Below are 25,537 nucleotides of genomic sequence, written 5' to 3'. Positions count from 1 at the left end.
AAAATGTCTTTACATTGTGAAAATAAATGTCAAAGTCTCCAACACCAAAGGATTTTTAAAAAACTTCTCAAGATTAAAGGATCCAGTGTTGCAAAGATTTGTGTTTTTTTCACAGCCTATTTAGAATTTTACAACTCTCAGACTGACCCGTCACCTTATCTAACCCAGACACAGACGCAGAATTCATTGTTTTATCATCATCGTCATGATTTTTTTCCTCTGTTCGTTTTAAATGTGCCAGCACAAGCTTCCGTCTTTCCCCCATAACTCTGCGAAGGCACCTTCCTCTTTACATCCCCCGTTCTGCACCTGTCACTCTCTAATAGAGTCGTTGCCGAATAGAAATCTCTTCGTGTGAGCGTGCACAGGAAGCGTCTCCGGCGTTGAAAAGCGCGCTGACATTTTGCCTCGTGGGTCTGAAGAGGAGGAAGTCTGCTCGGATGTTCCTCGTGGATGACTGAGCGGCGTTCATGTACGGGGAGGAACTTCACATCCCAGATGGAGAGTGACAGAATCAATTGCGGGCTTGTCAATCAGTCACCCTCGGCGACGAGTGTTTTCTGCCGCTGCATGAGACAAAGCAATTTGAGTTGGAGGGAGTTGTCTGCATGTTCTTGTTTGTCGTGACACCAGTCACAGCTTTGGCAGCTTTGCATCGCAGTGTTTCCTGCAGACTTCCAGTGAAATGTGTTGAGAATTGTTTTACACTCGTGTTGTGGTGGAAATCTCTTTCACCAACAGGTCGTATCTGACTATAACTGTATGGCTGCTTTATTCTATTCCATTTAATGTATTTGTTTATTTTTTCCCAGATTTTGGAGTGTTGTCTGATATGTTTATAGAACGTTGTAATTTAAAGTTAAAGGTTTCCGACACTAATCAGCCGCAACCTTACAACTATTGCCAGGTTAAATGGATAACATCGATCATCTGTTTACAATGGCGTCTGTGAGTGTTTGGGATATTTGAGGCAGCAAGTGAGCAGTCAGATCTTGGAGCTGATGTCTTGGAAGTAGTAAAATGTCATGCCTAAGGATGTGACCAAGATGAACCGCAGACGACTCCGAACTGGAAGGTGTTGTGGGGTACTTCCGGTATACAGTGGTCACCACAAGTAGACCAAGGAAGGACAACCGACAGTTAATCTGCAGTACATTTTCTGACATTTCTGATATTTTTGATCAGTTAAATTATCAGCAGCATTTAATTAAATAACAATAAACTACTGACATCCCTGGTTGTGGCTGATTGGTATGGATATTCGTGGTGTTGATGTTTCCAAAGCAGCATTTGGTTGGAACTAAACCTGCACATCCTGCTTTAAACCAGCTGCCAATAAACAGCAAAAAGGAGATTTAGCATCACTTTGACAAAGGTAAAAGAAAGGTTTCTGCATCCTGCACACTCAATTCTACGTATACGACAGTTTTTAGGGTGTCTGAAACGTCACATCGAATACAGAACAACACTCAGATGGATGTTTCTTCAAGGCTGGCTGTGACTTTATGTCTTTTACTGATCTTCACAGCAGCTCGCTACAGATTGGACTTTAACACTGTGTGGCTAATAGCAATGGAATAGCCTGCATTTTGTCTCCTTCCTTAACCAAGCTGGGTGGACAGATGCAGCACAGGATTTCTGGAGAAATTTGGAACTTTGCACGTTTTTTTGTGCACCACCAGTCCAGCGTCGACCTTTTCCAATTCCAACTCTTTCAGTGATCAATTTTAAAGATTTGGATGATGAAGAGTTTCCATCAGAACTGGCGTACACATTGTTTTTCTGGAGCGTGTGCAGTTTTTAAATGTTAGCTGCCAACAGACGTCCACAGAGGAGATTACCTGAAGCGAACCTGGGCTGAATTTCCGTCACTGTGACCCTCGCTGACGTGAAAAGTGTGTTTTTATCAATCAGAACACATTTTTCGCATTTGCTGTTTTACTGCACCCCAACTGCTGTGCAAATTAATCGCAATTCCAAGACATCATGTAGCAAATACACACTGGGAAGGTGCTTTTCAAAAAAACTACACAACCTTAAAAAAAACACCCAAACACAAATGTGAAAGTCTGTGTCTGAAAAACTGGAAAAATTCTTATCTGTTGGAGTCGATGTATCAGCCGGACTGAGAATTAATGTCGCCCAGCAGTTCACTGCAAAATACAATATACAGAAAAGAAGACTTTTCGGGGAGGTTTATCTGGTTTAAAAATGTTTTGCTAAAGATTTAAATGATGTAGACATGCACAAGATTACATGAGATTAGCTTGTAGTGCAGCAGATGTGGAGGAAACTTCAGTAGAACATAAAAATAACCAAAAAAGTAAGCACAAGTACTCATTCTTCTACTTGTGGATGTTGCACTGATTCCTTTTGGTTGTAGGTGTAGAAACATTGATAATGCATAGATTGAATATGTTGACGTTGCACCATGTTGAGTGAAATATGTGTCCTTTACTGGGAGCAGCAGGAAGGAAGGAAGGACCTGCGATCTTTCCTCCTGAAAGTTAAGAATCTGTCACCAAACTGCCTGTTTCATAGTTCAACCAATTCACTGAAACGTGTCGGTCTCGTGACTGTAAACAACATAAACGCAGAGTCGGACGAAGTTCTCTTTTGCTGAAGTCAGCAAGCGATGCAGGACACGTGGAGCGCCTCCCACCTGGACGCGCATTTAAAGTTTTTTAAATTCTGAGGTAATTCGGTAAGAAATCAGCTCCTCTTTGATGTCTGCTCTCTCTTTCTGCGTTCTGGTTCAGGATCCAGTGGATTTAAAGCACGAGGCAAGATGTTTGAAGTCAAATCCACCTCTGGGAAGCTGCTCTTCTCGGCCGACGAGCAGGAGGTGGTGGTGGGCGCCGAGAGGCTCCGAGTGATGGGTGAGTGACCGGACCTTCATCCAGGTGTTGGAGGTTTGCTAACGGAGGGCACTTTGCTCCTCCAGACGTGCACATGCTTTGGTTCCTGTTCATATCTTATCATTTTTCTTCCAGCAGTGTCAATGCAAAATGTCCATACTGTGTAACTTGTGTCAAACTGATGCACAATAAATGCAAAGCAGCATAATGTGGCGCTTATATTAGCATCACAAGCAGCCGGCGGGTAGAGAGTCGGTCTGTGCTGGTTCTACTCGTGTCAGAGACGAGCGAAGTGACAACTAGCTGCAGAGGATGATGAGGATTTTTCAGAGAGACTGATGGTGTGGAGCTCGTATTTGCGAACGGGACTGCTGGGGAGAAGGGCGACGCGGAGTCCTTTAGACAAACTCATTTTGTGCTTATGACAGGAGATAAGAGGTGAGGGAGTCGTCCCATCGGCCGGTCGGCCTTCTGAGTGACGCGGCGCCGTGACGGACGATTTCCTGCGAGAGGCCGCAACTCAGCGCGATGAAATTAGCTCCCTGAGAAAACACGAAGCAGAAACAAAGCAGCAGAATCGAAGCTGCGACGGGAATCTGCCCACAGCAGGCGGCAGATTTAAGCTAAATGTTGACTTTCCGAGGCCACTGTGGTAGCTTAGACGGAAAATCTGGAATCTGGTTGACAAGAAACCAAAACCTGAGAGTTTTACTGAGTTGTTTGGACTCGGTAAAGGTGAATACATGATATGCAAAGTGGATGGTTTGTCTAGAAATGGATTCGAAGAGTTCACTGCTTGCCGTCTGTTGCGACAAAGTCCAGAGGTCTGATCTGACTGCTGGAACTAATATGATCCAATCTTACTTATTCCAGGGAAGAATCCATCAGTGCCTCCCTATTTTACATGCAGTCCTGTTATATCGCATTAGTAGTTTACTGAGTGGTCCTGGAACTGTTTGTCCAATCTGCATCTGTAAACATGCAAATATTTGCTGTAGTTTGGGCCAATAGGATGACAGGGAGGTGCTCTGTGAAAACAAATGTCATTTATTTTATTGCTTTATTGTTTTTTTTTACCAACCAATCCGATACTAGATGTAGCGTGACTCATCACTCTGGTACAAATGACAGTAAAAGGGTTTAATTTTTAAACTCAAACCCAGATGAGTCAAGCACTAAAGCAGCACTAACAAAACTTCATCCTCTGAGAAACCAGTGTCTAACCATTTGTTAGATTTATATCTCACATCTTACAGTTGTAGAAGCCCAAAAGTCTTCAAATGTTTGATTTGTTGTGAGTATTTATGTGACAAACAGGTTTCTTCTGCCCGTAAATGGCGCCAACAAGTGACAAAAGGCAGAAAGTCGTTGTTTTAACGATGTCAGGGATGGATCTGAGCAGTTTTTTTTACATTTTTACCAGAAGCGTGTGCTCCAAATTGATTAAATTGATTGATTGATTGAAATTGTGGCTACTTCTTGTACCATTTGGTAATTTCTTCAATGTTCTACAGCATTCTGATTATAAACTGAGAACAGCTGATCCATTATATGTTGGTTCTAGCTTCGAACATGCTTTTATATATGTGACAATATCAACCAAAACGTGGCATCTTCTTAACCGTGTACCTAAACCGAACCAAACAGCAGGTGAAACCGAAAGTAAACGAGGAGTGAACATTGTGTACATATTTACCAAAACTTTAATGTCTAAGTTATTCACATCCATTTAAATTGTGGTTTGTTTTTTGAGAAATTGCAGCTTCTTGGTGCCTAAATGTTACCAAGCATCCAATGTATATATATATTTACGTGGCAGTAGCAATGAAAACGTGGTATTTTTTAAATCCTAAGCGTGTAGTTTTGGTGCCTAAACCAAACCAACCAAAACCAAAAAGTCAATGAGTGTACATAAAATTCAGTTTGTAAGAATAGGATATAACAATATATAGTCAAACGCTGGTCTCCATCCTCCTCACATGGCCCAACATGGCTCTTTACAACTGGAAGCCTTTATAACGACACCATAGGTGAGAAAATATACATGTTTTAAGACAAGGTTGCATGTTTCTCCCAGTTAAAATGCTGTTTAGTCGTTTTCAAGGTAACTCTGTGGACACAGGTTTGCCGTTAATGACTTCACTCAGACCTGTTCCTGTCTCAGGCTAACTTCCTTCACAGGTGTTTCGTGCTTAAAACTGAACCCGGAAGACTTTGGCCCCCTTTTTGTTAAATATAAAAAAAAAGAACAAAGCGCATCCCGTCGCAGGCGAAACTCGGAAATCTGCGCAGAAAAACCTTCAAAGGCCTGCGGCGGTTATTAGAGATTAGACAATACACGGCCGAGTTCAAAGGCACGCCAAGGAACACAATCATAAAATAATAAGGACATGAATCGCACGGAGAAACTTTTAGCGTAACGGGAGTCTTGTGGGAGCTCAAAGGGCCGACTGTGTGCTGAGGCAGCGGTTGCCAAGGTGTTTGATTAGCCCCGTCGCCCTGAGCGCGCTCATCAAACGGCTGCCGAGATAAACGCAGTAATTGGCAAATCACGGCCGCTCGTTCTCCCTCCGCGACTCTCTCCCAACTGCTTTTTACTGTTGTCACCACAACGGACTGAAAGGCTGAATTAAATACTGTGTTTTTTATGACTTTGTCTCCGTCATGTCTGTCTCCAGAGGGTGAAACCTGAACGTACGACTCTCTCTGGATTGTAAAAGAAGCAGAAATTCACTCTCAGGTTTTTAGCAAAGACACTGACGGGCGCAGATTTTATTTAGGAAGTCTGGTGTGTCACAGCTCCCGGAGGATAAATCGTCATTATTTTTAATAACCTTCTGACCTTTCGTCTGCTGTGGATATTCAGGCTCTCTTGAAGATGATTCATCCTTTCAAACTTTCCAGCTTTAACACCCTCATTTGTGCAGCTAAACCCAAAGTAATTTGTGATTTTTGTGTGGTATTGACAGAAACAAGTGATAAAAGATGGTGAGACTTTCTGTTCGAGGTGTTGATGATACACTTCTGTACGTTTTTACCAAGAAAAACACAAAATATTCTCACAGAAGTTATTGTTAGAGCCTGTATTTGCCACTCCGTCAAAGAGGTGCTCACCAGCTGTCTGCAAGTTCAGCGAGGTTCAGCTGATTTCCTCGTCTTGTGAGCAGCCACGATGCACAACTGGAGCTGGAACTAATCACAGTTTCAATGGATATGAATCATTTCGACATTGCGTTTTTAGTAAAGATTTCTAACACATTGCTGTACTCGCAAATGGTAAAGAAACTGTACAAAAATGCACTAAAATGCTTTGAAATTTACCCAAAATTGCCTCAAAATTGTCCAAAAGGACTCAAAAATGCCCATAATGCCTTAAAACATGTGTAAAATTATCTAGAAACTGTCAAAAATGACACAAAATGAATGGAAACCTGTCCAAACTGAGTTTAAAACTAAATCAATGCCTTAAAACTTGTCTAAAATGACTAAAAAAGTTGTCCAACAGGACTGAAAATTGCCCAAAAGGACCTACACTTGTCCAAATTGGCTTTAAATAAGTGAAAACCTTTAGCCACTGATGGTCTAAAATGCTTCAAAACATGTCCAAAATGATTCAAAAATTGCACAAAAGGAATCAATATTGGCCAAAAATGATTGGATTCCTTTCTAAAAGTGTTTAAACTGTTTAAAAATGCTTTGAAATTTACCTAAAATGACTTAAAAATTGCCCTTTAACGATTCAAAATTGAGCAAAATGTCTTAAAACGTGTAAAATTAATGACAAACTGAAACAAAATGATTTGAAACCTGTCCAAAATGAGTTGGAAACTATTTGAATTCTTTAAAATGTGTCTAAAATTATTTTAAAAGTTGTCCAACAGGACATTTTGCTCAAACGGACCCGACCGTGTCCAAACTGCCTTTAAACTAATTAAACACTTCGTTAAAAATGTTTAAAAATGTGTCCAGAATGACTCAAAAGTTGCACAAAAGGAATCAAAGTTAATCAAAAATAATTCCGACGTCCCACCGACCATAGAACCTTTACTTCTCTCTCTAAAATTTTGGGCGATTTTGTGTCCTTTTGTACAATTTTAAATCAATTTTAGTCTCATTTTAAGTCATTTTAGACAGTTTTCAACTCAAATAATTTATACTTACGCCTGGTCTTTGATAGAATATTGAAATTAGATAGAAAAACACAAACCACTCGTATAATGGTGCAAATCTGGTTTAAAAAAATGTCATCCATAAGACCATAAAAGCTTTATTTTCCGACCTAAAAAGCAGATTTTTCCTCCTGTGCCTGGCACCAATATTAGCTTTAACACCGTGGAGTCTGGAGCCAATCAGACGGAGACACTTGATTTTATTTTTATTCATATTTGTGAACATGCAGTGGAAGACTTACATGATATTGTCGCTGTGACTAAAAGAGAAATCAAAGTTTTTTTCAACTAATTTCACAAAAAGTGAGCAATTTTTATAAATGTGTTCATCATGACCTCGTTAGCGACAGACTCGGTCACATGGAAACGGTTTTTGGGAGCAAAATAATGAATTAATATAATAACATACAAACACAAGATGGTGATTTTATTTTATTTTAATGTCATGAATTGAGGCTGAACGACCCCAGTGAGCTTAAACAAGCCAGACCGCAACCAAAACGGCACCTTTCTATTAGAACCACTCGGCTCGTCCTCCGTCAGCAGCCTCCATCTGTCGAGCAGCACTTTGCCGAGGCGCTGACAGTAATGAACTCTGACTCAGTGAGGCTGGAAAAGGATGTAAATGAATGTAGATGAGGATGAAGAGTAATTGCTCGCACAGGGGGCTGTGAAAGGTGAGCGTCGGAGCGAGAGGAAGGCAGAAGCCGTCGCGGCTCTTAACTGGAGGAGAAAGAGGGAAAAAAGGAAAAAGAAAAAGGGGCCGACACTTCAGATGTCTGTTTATCTATTAATGAAGCTGAATGGACGGATCGCGCGGGCGGACGCAGGGCTGAGGGTGAATGACGGCAGATGGAAACATAATGCCGAACGGGAGCGAGATATTTTTAAGTGAGAGGCAGGAAAAGGAAGAAATAAAAGAAATATAAAAGGCGCAGGATGCAAAGTGAAAAAGGATCTTCACAAACATGTGCCTCTTCTTTCTATTTAATTATCCTCACTGAGCCTCATAATGATCCTGCTGCGAGAATCTAAGTAAGAAAAAAAGTAAAAGTGACGATTAACTCGGTTTATGTGCAGATATGAAAAAAAACAGTCATGTTTGGCCTCATGTGGAAACAGGTTTCAGCTGCTCAGACTGAAATTTTAATTTATATTACATGTTATTAAGTCGTGTTTCTGTGTTTGAGGGTTTAAAACGGAATTTAAGTTGCTTGAAAGCTTCATTTTTTGTGACCAAATGCATCAATAGTTCAGACTGAGCTGGTATTTGTTGAGTGAAGTGACAGAAGTGGGAATAAAAAGACAGTTTAAAAGGGTTTCTCCAGGCTAGCGTCCACATTTTTCATACGCTGATGTTTGTTTTGGACTTTAACGGTACAAAAATGCAATAAAATGCTTTGAAAATTTCCCCAAAATGACGTAAAAATTGTCCAAAAGGAGTCAAAAATGCGCAAAATGACTTTAAACTTGTCCAAAATGCCTTAAAACATGTGTAAAATTATTTCAATAGTGTCAAAAATGACACAAACTGTATTGAAACCTGTTAAAAACTATATCAATGACCTAAAACTTACTAAAAAGTTGTCCAACAGGACTAAAACTTGCCCAGAAGGACCTACACCTGTCCAAATTATCTTTAAACAAGTCTAAAACTCAGCTACGAATGGTCTAAAATGCTTCGAAACGTATCCGAAATGACTCAAAAACTGCACAAAAGGAATATCTTGTGAAATAAAAGTCATGTTTGGCCTCATGTGGAAACATGTTTCACTCTTTTCAGCTGCTCAAATTGGAATTTTACTTCATATTACACACATTTGGTGGTTTAAAACGGAATTTAAGTTGCTTAAAAAAATGAATTTCTTGTGACCGACCGCATCAATAGTTCAGACTGAGCTGGTATTTGTTAAGCAAAGTGACAGAAGTGGGAATAAAAAGACAGTTTAAAGGGTTTCTCCAGTCGAGCGTCCATATTTTTCATACGCTGATGTTTGTTTTGGACTTTAGCTGCTGCCTTTCTGCATCTGATGGGACTCTTTATTAAAATATGATAGAACATTACTGTAATCTGCAGAGGAAGTGAAGTTTTTGGCACCTTTTCAGAGCTCAAAAGTTCAATTATAAACTTGATCGAAGCCATTTCTTTTGCAAAAACAGATTTCTGAACATTTTAAATGACAACATAGCATGAGCGGTAAACACATTTATGTCTATTTTACAAACAGCTATGGGGTTTCTTTTAGTTCGTAGCTCTCAGTCGTTGCTATTGTGCTGCAAAATGTTATTTCTTCTGCTAACTAATGTTCCTTTGTGTCTTTATCACGTTTAAATGACAGTAAAGTGACCCAAACTGGATCAGCTTCACTGTAGAAGCTACAGATTTGTGGTTTAGACGAGCGAACGTCTCCGGTGTGGATGATGAACGTGGAGACACCACGTTGTTGCAGCGCGGGAAAACCTCTCAGAGAGAAGTTTGTGGCGACGCTTCGCCTTCCGTCTCCTTCCAACTCAAACTAAACCAGTCGAGCAAACGCCTGAACTGTTGCCCCGAGAGAGACCTGCGACGTTAATCTTTGGCCGTCCGGCGGCTGCAGACGAGCTTCTGTCTGTTTTCGACGCGCTGAGGCACCGAGGAGGCTTATAAAGCTGCCACATGTCATTACCGGCCCCATCCCTCCGTCCCTGCCAATAAAATACATAATTATCTCCCGCGTATAACTTTAATTGGCCCGACTGAGGTCATTGGAAATCCATGACGCCGCTGCAGCTATTTACAGTCCGGTCAGACGCCGACAACGAACGGCTTGAAACGCTCGACTCGGTTCAGAGGATGTGCAGCGAGCCGCGACGCGCAGACAATCACACGACTGTCGCCTTCAATTTGGTCTTTTTTTTTAAACAAAATTGCTCAAACGTATGGTATCATCTGGAAAAGAAAAAAAAAACATGTTTTCAAAAAACGGTTCCTTGAATCGATGGTTGAATAACCGTCGGTCCGTTTGGGATAAACAGGAGCCGGGCTGCATTTCAAACACTCAGCTCAGGAGAGGAACCGGCTTCCTGCTGATGTTTCTGAATAACCACAAATCACACAATGTCAGAGGTTCAGAGGATTTCACAGCAGAGTTTTAGAAATTATTAATAGTATTAAAACTTAGATCTCCTACATTGTCTAATTTTCTATGATGAACACTTTTTTTGTTTTTTACATACATTTACATCCGTTTTAGTTTAACGTATTTGCTCAGTTTTCACTTTGACCTGATGATGAGCTGGATCTGCTCATCTTTTACAAATGTGTTAAAAAGACTGCGTTGGACTTAAATACCTGCACACAAAGAACAAATAAGAAAAAAAAAAACCTGCAATGTTCCTGCAGTTGTGGTACAAAGAAGTATTGTAAAATGCTGGTGAGAAACTATCTAATAAAAATGCAGTAATTTACCAAAATTAGATCAATTTTCAGGCCTTAATTTTACGATTTTATAACTAAAAACCCTAAAATAATAGTAAAAAATAAATTAATAGGGATTTTGCCTATTTAATAAAATGATAGCATTTATTAAAAAACAATGATATATGACATCTGTCAAACATTTATAACAAGGAAAAAATATATATATATATATAAAATTTTTTTAAAAAAGAAAAGAAAGTTTTACATAAATGATCTATGTCAGGGCATCATGAATAAATAAATATACAACAACGTTTTATTTTGTATAAAAAAAAAAAATAGATGTTTATATCAGGTCATTATGAATAAATGTATTATAGAAAACAATGAATTTTTAAAATTAAAGTTCAAAAGGAAAAATAAACAGGATCTTTGTCAGGACTTTATAAATGAATACATAGATTTTAGAGAACAAGCAAAAAAAATTTTAAAAGAAAAGAAAAAATGATTTATGACAGGACCTCATGAATAAATAAATATATTTTAGAAAACAAGGAAAAAAAATATGTATTCAAGTTAAGAAATAAAACTAAAAGAAACCAATAATCCATGTTTGGGCACCATAAATAAATAAATACATATATTTTTTTAAAAAAAAAAAAAAAAAACTTTGTCAGGGCATCATGAATAAATAAATATATTTGAAGAAGAAAAGAATATATATATATATATATGAAAACAAGGATTTTTTTTAATTTCATTTTTTTTTTAAGGAAAAATGAGCATCAGTATAATTATCAATAATATTCTTAGCTCCCTAAATCAAACCTGTTTTCTGTTTAAAATAGGTTTATTTTACGACATACAATATATTTTGGAGAAAAAAAATGCTGCTGGTTATATCTGCATATTTACAGGACTTTATGACTCCACATGGTTTTGACTCATAGAAAGCATCAGATTGTTACCAGCGATGTTTGTAAGAGGACAGTTAGAAGTGCAGCAGTTTCATGAGAAGCAGCATCCAGAGAGTCAGTCTGCTGTAAACCGCTGCCAAGTCCAGCAGACGTGAAGGACGGCGTCCTGCGACTGCAGCCGAGGTTTATAAGTCACTGGGTCGGCCGGCGTTCCCTCCTCGTGTTTCCAGAACCGCCTCGACTCCAGAATAAGCGGCGCTCGCTCATGCGTTGAGCGCCTGCTGTTCCCCCTCAGAGCAAGCTGCAGACTGATAAGTACAGTATCCAGAGCTCACAGCAGAGCGGACCAGGCCAGAGGTATTTAAACTTCCACAGGCCGACGGTCCAGAGGGACCAACGCAGGAGTCACCTTGATGCTCGGGTCGGAGTTAACGTCTCCGCTGGACGGAAATCCAGCTGCTGATTCATCCAACATGGACGCTTTTTAAAGGAAACATGGACGACCGAAAGACGTCCGGGATCTGGGGATGCATTTCAATATCCGTCTTTCCCCCTCTCAGTTTTGACCTTCAAACCAACGTGACTCCCTCCTAAATGCCAGAAACACTCACAGCAGCATCCAGTCTGTTTGTGGTGTTTCTGCCTGTTGTGGGTGTTGGTCGCTCTGATACGAGACAAAAACGCCATTATTGGACAATTCTGTCCTCACTTCCTGCTGAATGTGTGCAAATTTGGCAAATATGGTGCAATTAAAGTGATGAAACCTCGTTATAGTGGCAGTAGACTGAGTTACATTTGGTTAAAGATTATAGTTATTATTAATTAAAGCACAAATGTTATCGGAACTCGGAGAGGATTCAGTGTTTCCTGCATTCACACTGAAAACTGGCATTAAATGTGAATTGAAGAGTTTATTTCTTATTTGGGATCCAGAACTAAGATGTGTAAAATACTTTGGCTAAATTTTGAGAATTTCAAATGTTCTGAGTTTTTACCCTCAAAAAGTCGCAGGAAGCCTTTTTAAAAGTTCAATGTCTCCAGAAATAAAAGTCCCACAACGTTGAAATTTGGTGAAAACGCAGACAGAATAGTTTCCAACAGATCTAAATAGTCTAATGGCTCCAACAGAGGCCACGTATGTCATTACTGACCCTTGAAAATGGGAAAAAGTGCAAAATGTTCAAACGAGGATGATGGGTGTCGCCTTATGTCCTGTTAAAATACAGTCATTGGTCGACAGTTTACCAACTTTTGAGGCTCATAACGTCAGTAAAAATGACATTTTCATTCTTTAATGCTGTTAAATGTTGGTTTTACCTTCACACCTTCCTGCACTGAGGCACAGATGCTTTCTAGAGCGTAGCGTCACATGACTTCTACTTTAGATAGCAGCATTAAATAAAACACAAATCTGAGATCCCTGCTGGTTGATGAGCTGCTGAATCCATAAGAAACACCTAAATGACTCAGGTTTCTCTTCAAGTTAGGTGATGGGAAGTTGGTGAAAATGATGAATGGAGCGCATCTACAAGAAGTTAGATTTCATTGGTTGGCATCAAAGGTGGCGTCCTATTGGTTGGAGACTTCAGACGGAGTTGCTTCCTGAAGATCCAACCTGATGGCAGAAGTATCGCGATCAGTCAAAAAGAGCAGATTTGAGAGACGGAGCAGCGCTTTGATTGAAAGAACACTTCTTTAAACTTTTCCGTCTGCTGTCGAGTTCCTTAAACAGCCTCAGAATAAGTTCCTGCCTCCTCCTCCGGGGGCCTCAGATGCAAACACTTGCAGAGAACATTTAATTTCCTGCAAAATGTTTAAGTAGATTAATTTAAAACACCGCCGACTCCCCCTCCGACTGTAGCTTTTCCAGACTTGTGCCGCCTGACGGACTGAAACATTTGAACATAATTATGAACCTTTAGGTTAGAAACTAATTGGGCTGAGGTGGGAATTGAAGCCGAGCTGAAGGTAAATCAGAAACGCGCACAGCTCCTGTAATCCTGCTGTGCTTTGGATCATCTTCCACCTGTTTTCTATTTATGCATTTTGTTCTTCCCGTCACCTCGGCATGCAAACACACGAGTTGATCCAGAGAGGCTTCGACGAAATGACAACATTATGTGATGTTTTTCTCTTTTTTTTTTTTCTGTAATTATAATTAAACTCCTTTCATCACCCTCAATTACGTTCCATTGACTCTCTGAAGTCAGGGCGAGCTCAAAGCCCCTGATAATGGACTGTAGGGGGAAAGAGTGAGCAGAGACGAAGGGAAAGAAAGGAGAGAAGACGGGAAGGTAATTGGAAGAGTGTCTTTACCTCCTCGGCTTGGTCGCGTTATCGGCTTGCTTTGATGCACTCGCCGAGTAATTACCTCTCCGACTCTTTCATATTCCGCGGAGGCAAATCGAGGATGGCCGAGGATGTGATCACAGAAAAAAAGCATTGCAAAAGATATATATATTTAATATTTATTTTTTTATTCTCCTTTCTTGTCTTTGTTCATATACATAAAACCTTTTACCGCGCAGACTTCACCCTCTACGAGATCAGAGTCGGGCGGCTCATTTGCCGAAACTGGAGATCGGGACGCCGGTACATGTGTGCAGATCAAAATGCTCTCCAGGAAACTCATTCGGAGAAAACATCAAAGCTTCATGTTTTTTTTTTTGGGAGTCGAAAGGACGGTTGTTCTCTGGATCTCTGGTTTGAAGTTCAGTTCCACTCGGAGTGTGTTTTTCATATAAATCTGGTTGTAAGTCGCATTCATCGAAGAGAATCTAATTTAAAAGATCATATGTTGTAGATCTTTTAATTTCACATGTGGATATGGTTTGAGGAGGTTCAGACGGCTCAGAAAACTCACAGTTTCACCAATTGCCCCGATAGACTTTGTTTAGTCGCTGGTTGGCTCCGAGTTTTCCCAAATTTTGGCAAGAAGACGCATTTATGAAACATCTGAGTGACTTTACATGTTACTGAACGTCCCTCCTCATGACTTCGACCGCTTCAGTTGTTTTTTTAAAGCCGTAAAATGACGTAGAAAGCTTTAAGTATGTCGACACGATGCACAAAATGTGCCCAAAGTGGTGCAATCCCATGATATCGTGTTGTCAGTGGAGACTTAAGGTGCAAAGTTGACCGATGTTAACCGACTTTCACGGATAACTAGGCAGGTTGACCCGAATGCAGAATGACACTCAGGAGGCGTGGAGATAGGAGAAATGAGGTTTATTGCAGAAACTGAATGAAATGATGGGATTGAAAAAACAAGGCGAGGGTGTTACCGGTTGTGCGGTGAGCAGATTGTCCAGGTAGCCACGGAGAAGACTTGGGTTTGGTGCAGGTGGAAGCACAGACATGGAACACGGGAAAAATCCTCAACAAAGGAAAGGCAGTCTCACTGAAATGTGGAAGAGGCACAAAGGGAGGCTTGGAGGAAACTCGGAGGAAACACGAGGGTGGTGGCTAGAAGTCGCCATGTAGGGCAACACTCAGGTAAAGAGCGAGCGGTGAAAGCTCCTCTTATACACGAGGTGTCGACCCAAATGAATCGCAGGTGTGTAGCTCACACACCTGCAGGGAATCAGTCAGTGGAGAGTTCCTGCAGGACGCCCTCCGGTGGACGCCTGGAGGAGAACAAAAACACAGCGGCCAAAAACCACCACTCCCTGACAATGACACAATTATGGCTGCCACGTTATCAAACTGTCGTCGGTTCGTCGTCGAGGTTTTTGGCCCTAAAATACAACTTTTGATTTTCCCGAAATGTGAAAGAAATCTTCAGGGCTGGTCCCAATAGCAATTTCTGTTCTCCGGATATTCGGCCCATTAATGACGAATATCCAGAATATTTGGGTGCGTTTGGTTACAAAGACCAGTTTATGTGTTGAAATTAGTGGTCTGTAGCCGCTTGATTCATCCTGATGTATTGTGGCTTTAACACAACTTCTTCATTCTGGTTTGTTTTAAATTCGATCAAATATGCTGACAATGTGTTTTAAACTAACTTAATCTGGTGAGCTAAATAAATCATCTGACGGTCAAGTTCTGGAACCGATAACCCACCAACAGCTTTAGAAAGCATGTTGTCTTTATATAAAAAACAATCTAAAATTTCAGCGTTTATAAGCTATAAACTGTGAAAACTGACACAGTTTCATCCGTAGTGCCCTGTTTGGGTTGAAATTTGATCAAATCGCTGCTTAAAATCGTTGCCTTTGATCCAATTTTTTTTAGATGTCTCGATTACAAAAAATAAATAAATAAAATAAAGTTAAAAATCCATTTCTGAGCTCCTCCGGCACAAACGTGACTCATCTGTAAGTCTGGGCTGAGCTGCAGGCAGTGCTTACAGCCAGCAGAGAGAAGACGACCATGAAAACAAATGAAAATATCAGTAGTGTCGTATGCAGGGTCACCATTTTTCTTGGTGTTGGTAACGCCTGAGGACAAAAATGTTGTAAATCGAATCATTTTGTTGTGATTCTAATGGCGTCATTCTGCACAGAAGACATTCAGAAGGTTATTAAATCTAATTTATATGCTTAATATAACTTGTTATGAGATTTTAAAGTTACAAAGTCAAATTTGTCCATTAAAGACGTTTTAAGGAAAATCAACAAGAGTTGAACCAAAGTGCCGCACAATTAAGAAAGCAGCCGTAAAACACACTGGCCACGAGACAAATGTGAATAAAAGACAATAAAATTCCAATAATAAAAAGTTACAACTCAATAAAAGAGGATCGTCGGGGTGTCGAGCTCTTCAGCTGCTGCTTTAAAGTTCTTACATTAAAAGTTAAACAGCCACCGTGAAGGTTTAGTTTTTATTTTGTGCCTGAATCGAACGCAAAAGTTCTGCTAAATAAAGGTGATAAAACCTTGAAAACCAACAAGAAAACCTTCAAACAGTCCTGGAACAGACAGTGGAAGAAAACAATCCTGGTTTTGATTTTTCTCACCCTACAAATGCAAAAACAATCCGACCGTGCAGCTGTTGTCTGACGAAAAATACAAAGAATTAAAACAGTTTAAAATAATTTTTAGGAGAAGTTTTAACTGAAAAAAAGCTCATTTTACCCAAAGAGCTCAGCAAAAACATAAACTTTAAATAAACTTTGCTGTGATTGGCTACAGCTGAATGTATTTGTTTTTCTCAAATTGTTTTTATGATTTGGTTGAAACCATGAATTTTGATTTAATGTCAACCAAAATAAAAAATAAAAAAAAAAGATTTTTCCGACTCAAAAATTCACATTAACCCAAAGTAAAAAGATCATTTCTTATGATGAACACTTTTATACAACCCTTTTTTTCATTTTGGAAAAACTTTACATTTACAGTTACATCCAAGTAAAGTTTTTACTTTGAAACAAATTAGTTAAATTTTGTTGCATGCCTTTAGATTAGTTTCTCTCAAATTATATTTATGTTTTTGTAAATTTTGATTTAATGTCAATCCTAATTTTAATTTTCCCTGAGCCAAACGTTTACACAAATCAAAAAGATTATTTGTAATAGAGTGTAAAGCAATTTTTTCACTTTAACTAATTTTTTTCATTTCTAAAAAAACTCATATTTAATTTCACAGAGCTGTCAAAGCTTTTTTACAAATTATTATTTTATTATTTTTATTATTATTATTCATTTATTTATTTATTATGCCCAATTAATATTGTTATTATTATTTTTAAATTATTAGTTATTTTACAAATTAAAGCCAACATGGAGCGAAAATTCGAACCAGCTTACTTTAACCTAAAAAGGACCACGACAGCGTGAGGGTTTAACGAGGAAGCTAAACTTTCAGATGTGAACTTATGTCAAGTTTCCAGATTGAAATAAGTTTAGTGGGAGTGAAGCAACATCTGCAGGAAAAAAGAAAACCTCGGATGATCCACTCAGAGCGGGATCAGAGCGAAGCTTCGGCGGGCAGATGGATGAAAACAATGCCAAACTCATAACCCTTTTATAGCCTCTTTGTATAATGTAACACTCCAAACTGAGAAAGTAGAATGGAAAAAACATGAAATATTAACTGGAGGACTCGGGAGGGAAATGAGAGAGATGTGTAAAGGGTATGAATGAATTTTTCAGTGGCGCGATTTTATCAACTCGAACTCGGCGAAGTCTCCTAGTTTTAATGTTTTCGATTGGCCTTTTGAAAGGTGAAGTCAGACGATTTTGCTTTTTCTGTGAAGCTGCAGACGACAGAACGTGTCGGTTTTATGTGTTTTCGACGTGACGCTTCTGAATCAGTCAGAATTACGTCTTCGTTAATGTTTCTAAAACCTTCTGTAATGCTAAAGTTTAATTACCGTGGCTGACACTGTGGATGTCTCGGGGATATTTTATTATTATTATTATCATTAATATGACGTGCATTATTTATGTTATCTAGATGGAGGCATTGGAGGCTTTTCATCCCTCCAGACGACTTTTATTGTTAAGTGGCGTCCAAAAGTGCAGTGTTTAGTAACTTTTTCAAATCTTTTATTATAATAAAATACATTATTCCATTAAAAAAGATTTATAAAACCAAAGTAGTTATAAAAACAGAACGAGAGGACAAAGGACTCAGAGACACCAGACAGGACTCTGAAGGCGACTAAAAATTCAACTGTACGAGATGAGAAGAGGGGAAAAAACAAAACTTCAGAGTGGAGAGGACAAGAACAGGCCACCGAAGTAACTCTACCAACATCAAAAGTGCCGACAAAGGCGACTCGAGGCGCATCAGCAAAAACACCCCCGAAAAAACTCACGAAATTCCAACAGAACTCCAAAAGAAGGCACAAAAACCCCCCAGACTTGGCTGTTCAATGCCTTTAATGTATGTTCGAGCACCTTAAATGTGATGTTCTGTGGTTTCTAGCAGCGAATCCTTTGGTTCCTGAGTTTTGTTTGGAGGCCGATCAACACCTCAAGCTCTTTGCTGTGTTCCTCGAGCAGCCTGGAACAATGTTTAGGCGGCTGGTAATGTCCACATGAATGCCAGGAGCCAACAGTTCCCAGCAGAACGTTGTTGTTTAAAGGGTTATATTCAATGTTATTCATGTCACATAGTCAGCGGTTAACAAGAGCGGTCAAAGTCTACACCAAAGAAATGTGCATAAAATAAATATAAAACTATATTGCATTTAAAAATCTACACAAACGTTTGCTTATTGGAGGTTCCATGTGTTTATTTGTAAGGTCAAGACTTCAGTTTAAAACTAGTCAGGTTTTAATAACGCTGGAGAGTTTCAGTCTTATATTTAAATTCTATAATTGAATAAACCCAAAGGTCTCAGCTTTAGTATGAATTACAGTCAGGTAAATTAGTACTTCTATCATTTCTGAGGGGTTTTAATCTCTAATGTGTAAATTACTCAGATAAAATCACACCATAAGTCACACTGTTGGGTCTTAACCTCAATATTTGAACTTGTTGGGTTGCGTTCGCAGCTTGAGAGTTACAGTTGGTTCATTTTTTAAATTGCAATACTAATTTTTTCACAGCAGGCCACGTCAAAGTACCGTCTTCTTGGCAAATATATGTTCACGTTCTCATAAAACTTGAATAGTGTTTGAGCCATTCCAGCTTCTCCAACATGCAAATGATTAGCATTTGTTTGGCGGCAGCAGAATAACATATTTGCGGTATTAATGTTGGTATTTCAGTACATCTCATGCCTATTAACATGTATGGAAAACTTTTTATATGTGTGACAGAGAGACTAAATCAACCATTATGTCCCAATTATTCACCAAACGGTTTTGCTAAAATCTTTGTTGCTGCGGATGTTGTTTGCTTGTATTTTTTTTATATTCCAGATTGGATTCAGGTTTAAACATGTCCTAAAGTTGCCATTTCCAGTCAAAAACTAGAAGTTATGTTACTTAAGAGGTTTATAGTTTGCTTTAAAACCTCCACAACAGCGAGCAGATGAGGCGATGCTCACAGCCAAAGGCTTCCAAGAAGCCAGCCAATCAGAAGAGAGTGGGGCTTTTAGGAGGGGCTTCTTAAATAGACAGAAGCAGTAAAAGATAAATAATATAAGTTTTGATCTGTAAGTCATGTAAAGCCTCTCCGTGAATAAATATTTATCCATGAACAAGCACAGTAGTTTCCCTTTAAACTAATTAAAATGAAAATTAAATTCACCTCGATCCCTGTGCGATCCGCGGCCTGATCTCGAACTTGTAAGAAAACTGAGGGCAATTTAATACGCTCAGTGTTAAATTTGCGAACTGCTGGGGCGAATAATTTCACGCTGACCTCTTTAATGTTTCCCGCTCACCAGTTCTGAAGTCCAGAACTTAAATTTGCGGAGTCATCGAGGTCGCAACCTGCAGAAACTCAATCTAACAAGGAGTCTGAAAAAACAAGAACCATCCCATAAACACCCGTCCTTCGGGGACACAAAGTTAAATTAATTCCAAAGTTTTTAAAAAAGAGGAGCGGCTAACAAACAAAAGCCTCCCTCGCTCTGCTCCTCTGGGATTATTTTAACCACACCTTTGACCTCAGCTTTCTCGCCTTCGGGCTCTGATTTATTCTCTGTCATTACCAAAACAACCCTGACCTTCAGCCGTTGTGGGTAAAACTCTTCCAGAGCTTCCACCGGACTCCTGATCGCAGGGTCACGACCGACGGAGGCTCGGAGATCAGCCTCGGTGGTCGGGAGGTCTGGGCCGGCTGCTTTGTAATGAGGGAAGCCTGTTTGGGTTTTGATGTTTTCTTCCCAGCTGCTCGGAGTTTTATTCCGCGTCTGTCTTGGCCCTGTGGACCACCGCTAGCCCGGAGCTAACCTTGCATCAGCCTTTTGGCTCCAGGGTCGCCTCGAATGTTGCGAAGCCTCTGTTGAAATATTGGCCGCCGGGAGAGTTCCTCCTCTCAGGACGGCCTGCGAGGACTTTTAATGCATTTCTTCTTTTTCCATATTGCAGTTGAAGGCAGGCAAAGAGAGGCGGCTCGCATGCTGCAAAGATCACAGGACAATTTTAAACCCAGGAAATCATATCAAACCAATTGAGCCCCTCTGGGAAAAGTACTTTTTTTTTTTTTAGGGGGCTGGGGGGTGTTGCCCTGAATTGTGCCTCCCAGGAGCACTCCTATCTGTGGTTTCGCGTTTTTTTTCAACTACTGCGAATATGCCTCCTGAATTTTGCTACATACACCAAAATTCTGCTTTGTTTTTAACCCTTCGAGGCCATTGGATGCACTTTTTATCCAGATTAGTGCCTCTTCTTAGTATTTCTTGCAGCCAGATGTGTCAGATTAAACCAGCCAACTTTCCAACAGCTGCTCGTCCATTAGGTGACGTTTCTTCATTAAATTACATGACAGTCGGCACTAAGGCCATATTTTCTAAGTCATCCAATGTCCCACCATCGTGGTTCTGATGTTTCCAGATTCCAGACAAATCCCTTTTTACACAGTCATGAAAAGATACCTTTGCTGTTTATAATCAAATACATGTAAAAACATCAGGATATGAACGTTGGTTTTCTTCATATAAAGGCAAAATGTTTTTAAAAATCCCGTCAAATTGTGGATTTAAGCACCCTCGAATGTCATGAAAAGCTTATTATTATTGTTATTATTATTATTATTATTGTCATGAGATAGACGAGACAGTTCAGTAACAAACAAGACAAAGCCTGCATGATTTAGCCTCATAATAACCAACATAAGAGCTGGAGCTTTTTCTTTTTTATGCAATATTAACATATCTAAAGCTGTGAATTATGAATGTTTTGTACATTTAAAAACCCTTTACAATATTAATATTTCTGCATATACTAGAATAAGTACAACTTTTTCTACTCAGGGACAAATCTGTGAAATAGATTTAAAATTGGTGCAATATTAATACTTTTCTCAGTTTTTTTTTTTTCTTGAAGTTTTTTTTGCGCCCCCCTTGTTTTTTGCCTTTTTCTTGGATTTGTTCTTTTTTTTTATCATTATTATTATTTTGTGCGCACATTCCTTCAAACGTTTGCACTGTCTCTTTTGCTGTTGCGACAATGCAAATTTCCACACTGTAGGATGAATAAAAGCGTATGTTATCTTTAAAGTAATGGTCGTAATATATAGGAATTGTAGAGTTTAAACAAAAAACATAGGGGTCTTCTTTATTTAACAAAAAGAAAATGAGATTACTCCTCCAGTAAAACACATTATAAAACTGGTCAAATTAAGTCGAGGATGAATCTCAGCACAGTCTTGTCCATATGTGATAGTTTTTTTGTGCAGACACATTAAAGATAAACTGTTGTTTGGATATCTGGTCCCACTTCTGGGATTTCTGGGTCATTAATTGAAGATAAAAGCTTCAAATAAAGACGTGACATTCTCAACAAATGATGCTGGAGGATCTACCTGGGAGCCTAAACTCTGGGCAGTTTGTTCCATGTGCCACGACTACAGTCTGCATGTGGCGCTGACTCACCTGCTGACATATTTAACCTCCAACGAGAGCAGCTTCAGTCTCTCGTGCACTCCATGTGCCGGATGCGTCGTAGCTGAGCTTTATGACAGACAAGCTGTGCACTAAAACAAAGCAGCGAGGACACAAATGAAGCTTTGTAAGTGGGATTAGGAGCCCAGATATCATCTCTGCACACAGCACGCCGGCTGCTTAGCTCCAACCGTCCGCCCAGCAGGGAAATATCACTCACTGGTTTGTGCAACGAAATATTCCCCGACATCTCCACCTCCCAGCTCCCCGGGAGGAAACCAGACGAGGCCACTGTGGAGGCAGTTTTTTATTTATTTATTTATTTTTCTAAATTACCTTTTAAGCTGCTTAAAGTAAAGGTGATCGTGCCGTGAATAGCTTCAAGAATTAGTCGAACAATCCATGAAGTAACCATGTTTGTGTGGACTGCAGATCCAACAGAGCACTTTTTGTCAACTAATGCATTCGTACTTGCAGTCGTACTTTTTACACATTATTGAGTTAATTACTCTCTGTCTATTCTAATATATTCTAATATTTGCACCGGTGTCCATTCAGTCGAGCTAATGAACTATAAATACACACATCACCATAAACTTCTTGTGCAATCGTTGTGATGGCTTCTGATTTTAATGCTCGTTCACTGCGAGCTTTTAAAAAATGGTAACGGGCCTGCAAAGTGCCATAAAGCACGCACAGCTCTCTAATATTTGATTTTCAATGCCAAGACAGCTTTCTTACGACTCAGGGATCCATAAGAAGTTTTGAGTGGCACCTCGGAGGCTGCGAGTTTCAAACTTCAGTCGCTGCAGGGACGTATTTTTAGAACTTTATGCAATAAAAGCCCTCTCCTGTGTCAGGACTAATCTCAGTTTGTTTTATGATATTCCGTTGCATTACAGGCCTATTTTTAGCGCCGCTAACTGACAGCGGCGATGATGGCGGCATTAGGCTGTCTGCGGCAGCATCACATTATCGCTGATGTCTTTTTGCTGTTTCAAGTGCAACTCAGAATTAAAGACGCCGGTCGGTGGTGAAGCTCCGCTCAGCGCTTGAAGGAAGCGTCTGTCTTCACACCCACTACCTGGATGATCTTCATCTTTATGTTCCATCAAAGCTCTCCGGGTCTCGGTCGTATATCCGCCCCGACAGCTTCGGGCTCTGAGTTTTATCTGCAGCTCTCCTTCCTCCGGAGTGGACACCGTTAAGCCATAATAAGACCATAAAAGACACTCCGGAGTTACTGCGCGGCGCCACGTCACAGCAGAGAATTTATTCAAGGCGAGACAGAGGCAGTCTACGTTTTATGGTTTTATCCGGCGCAAACGGGGGGGAAATGTGCTCGTGAGCGAGCGGCCGTCGCATCCCTGTCAGCTGACCACGTTAAGGAGATGATGAAGAATCCATTAAAGACTGCAGCTCCTGCTGGCCTGTGACTGCATCAGGCTTCCTGCAGACCAATAAAACGAGCTGCCAACCGATGTGGGCGCACTCCACGTATGTTGCACGGTGCTAACTTTAATTTTCTGAGCTTTAAAAGCAACACTCAAAAGTCATTTTGCAGCAAAGTGGTGCAGCCGTTACCTTGACAGGACGGAATAATCTAAGTGTCCTGCAGAAGATGAGCATCTGCTCATTAAAAAAGTCCAAAGTTCTGTCTTCGGTGGACATAAATTCCTAAATGAGAGAAAGCCATAGCAACCCAACAAGTGTAAATAATGGTGTTAAGACCCTTTAATGTTATTTATGGTGTGATTTTACATATGAATTACATATTAGCAAATAAAACTCAACATAAATGATCTCAAATTCTACTTACTACCATTTAGAACGTCCTGCAAAAGATGAGAAACTGTTCTGTTAATTAAAAAAGTCCAAAGTTCTGTCTTCTGTGGACATAAATTCCTCAATGAGAGAAACCAAGTGTAACTCTCAAGCTGCGAAAGCAACCAAACAAGTGAAAATATTGGTGCTAAGACCCTGTAATGTTATTTATGGTCTGATTTTACCAAAGTAATTCACATATTAAGGATTAAAACCATTTGAAAATTAAACAAAATACCACTTTAGACCATCACGACCATCTTTGAATATCCTGCAAAAGATGAGAAACTATTTTCAGTTAAGTTCTGCCAACATACGTTCATCAAACGAGAGAAACCAACGGCAACTTCCAGAAAACCAGATGAGCCAAGAACTGAGGCTGTATCTGAAATTAGTGAGGATCCACGAGCGCTGACTCCAAAAAGTGACAATTCTCCACCGAACTGCTGCAGTTTCTGAGACTCAGCTTTATTATTTTATGTCAAAAATATGAATAACTTTATTTGCACCTTTGAAAACAAAGCTACAGATGTCATATGAAAACAAATTCAGACAAAGATCTCAAACATGCAATATGGACACAATACAATAGTTTCCTCAAGTCAAGTTGTTGTCATTCATTCATTTAGAATCCCAGCAACTTGACTTGAACAAGTGTACATATTTGGGTTAAAACCCTTTAAGGTCATTTATGGTGTGATTTAACCAGAGTAATTTACATATTAGCGAATAAATACGTACAAAAACAATCTAAAATACAACTTTAGATCATTTAGAACATGAGAAACTTTGCTATGTTCATTAAACAAGTTCAAAATTCTGTCTTCTGTGGACATAAACTCTTAAATCAAGAAAACAGCTGTAGCTCAGAAACAGCAGAAACGTTTGGATCCAGAACCAAATAACCCGGTTTGAGGTGGAATCAGTGGAGGTCGACCACCGGACAGTTTAAATGCGTCTTTTTCGCGCCTTTTTACTCGACTTTGTCCCTGATTTTTTCCGATCCAACCCGTTGAGGTTAAATGGTTTCAGGAGCAGCTGAGCTTTCTCCGAATGTTAAATCAATACTTTATGGGGTTTTTTTCTTAATGGTTTCGCTGCCGTTGAAAAATTAACGTGGATTCCAGACGACGGCGACAATACGAGCGCTTCTTCAGTCGCCATCGTCTCCGCTCATGTCTCTTCTGCTTTTGTAGCCTGGAGGCTCCAGAAGGTTGAACCCGATCCTTCGTGAATCTTCGCCACGCAAACGTGATGAATGATTTTTATTATTTAAAAATAAAGACGAATAGTGACAATCAGCGCCAACAGACGAGACGGTAATTAGACCCGATCATCGTTTGGCTCAGACTGGAAATGACACGACGAGCAGAAAAAACAACCGTCTTGTTTTCTATAAAGACTCATTTACAGAAATAAGTGAATAAAATTAACAGCAGATGAATAATACATATAAAGGGGATGCAGATGAAGGATTTAATCGCTTAAATCTGTTATTTTTCTGCTGCTGTAGAAACACAACTTCAGCTGTGATGTAAAACCCAATAATCCCTCTGATGTGCTGATTATTAGCTCCACTGCTGGACTGTGTGCAGACGTTTTAATACTCTGTTTTTATTGTAAAATACCAGCACGATTTGTTCTGATTTGATCTGTTTTTAAACATGTACATACATTTTATTAAACATTAAAATAAGCACAAAAAAATACAGATGATCTCTTGTAAGATTTAGGATTTTATTACAGTAAAATATTGTATTTTGTGAGACGGTTATTTTCTGTTATTTTAACATATTTCTATCACACCCCAACTGAATATTACATTTTTTTCTTTTTGGGTTTGGTTTGGTTTGGTTTATATGTTGCAGAGAGCATCCATCCATCCATCCATTATCTATACACCTTAGTCCTCACTAGGGTCATGG

General features: G+C 39.6%; 1 protein-coding gene across 1 annotated transcript in view; it reads left to right on the top strand.

Moving 5' to 3' along the window:
• Positions 1-25,537, top strand: part of sgcd (sarcoglycan, delta (dystrophin-associated glycoprotein)) — a gene marked incomplete at its 3' end in the record, with an annotated part of 189,887 nt that overhangs the window by 115,915 nt on the left and 48,435 nt on the right. Inside the window, exon 5 of the mRNA XM_008276462.1 lies at positions 2,760-2,879. Within this exon, the coding sequence (XP_008274684.1) occupies positions 2,760-2,879 (120 nt within the window). The remainder of the gene's footprint in view (positions 1-2,759; positions 2,880-25,537) is intronic.

Source organism: Stegastes partitus, unplaced genomic scaffold (genome assembly GCF_000690725.1).
Source record: "Stegastes partitus isolate 25-593 unplaced genomic scaffold, Stegastes_partitus-1.0.2 Scaffold73, whole genome shotgun sequence".
Lineage (NCBI taxonomy): Eukaryota > Metazoa > Chordata > Actinopteri > Pomacentridae > Stegastes > Stegastes partitus.
The sequence above is the reverse complement of the archived record's forward strand: the minus strand, read 5'-3'. Positions and strand labels throughout refer to the sequence as shown.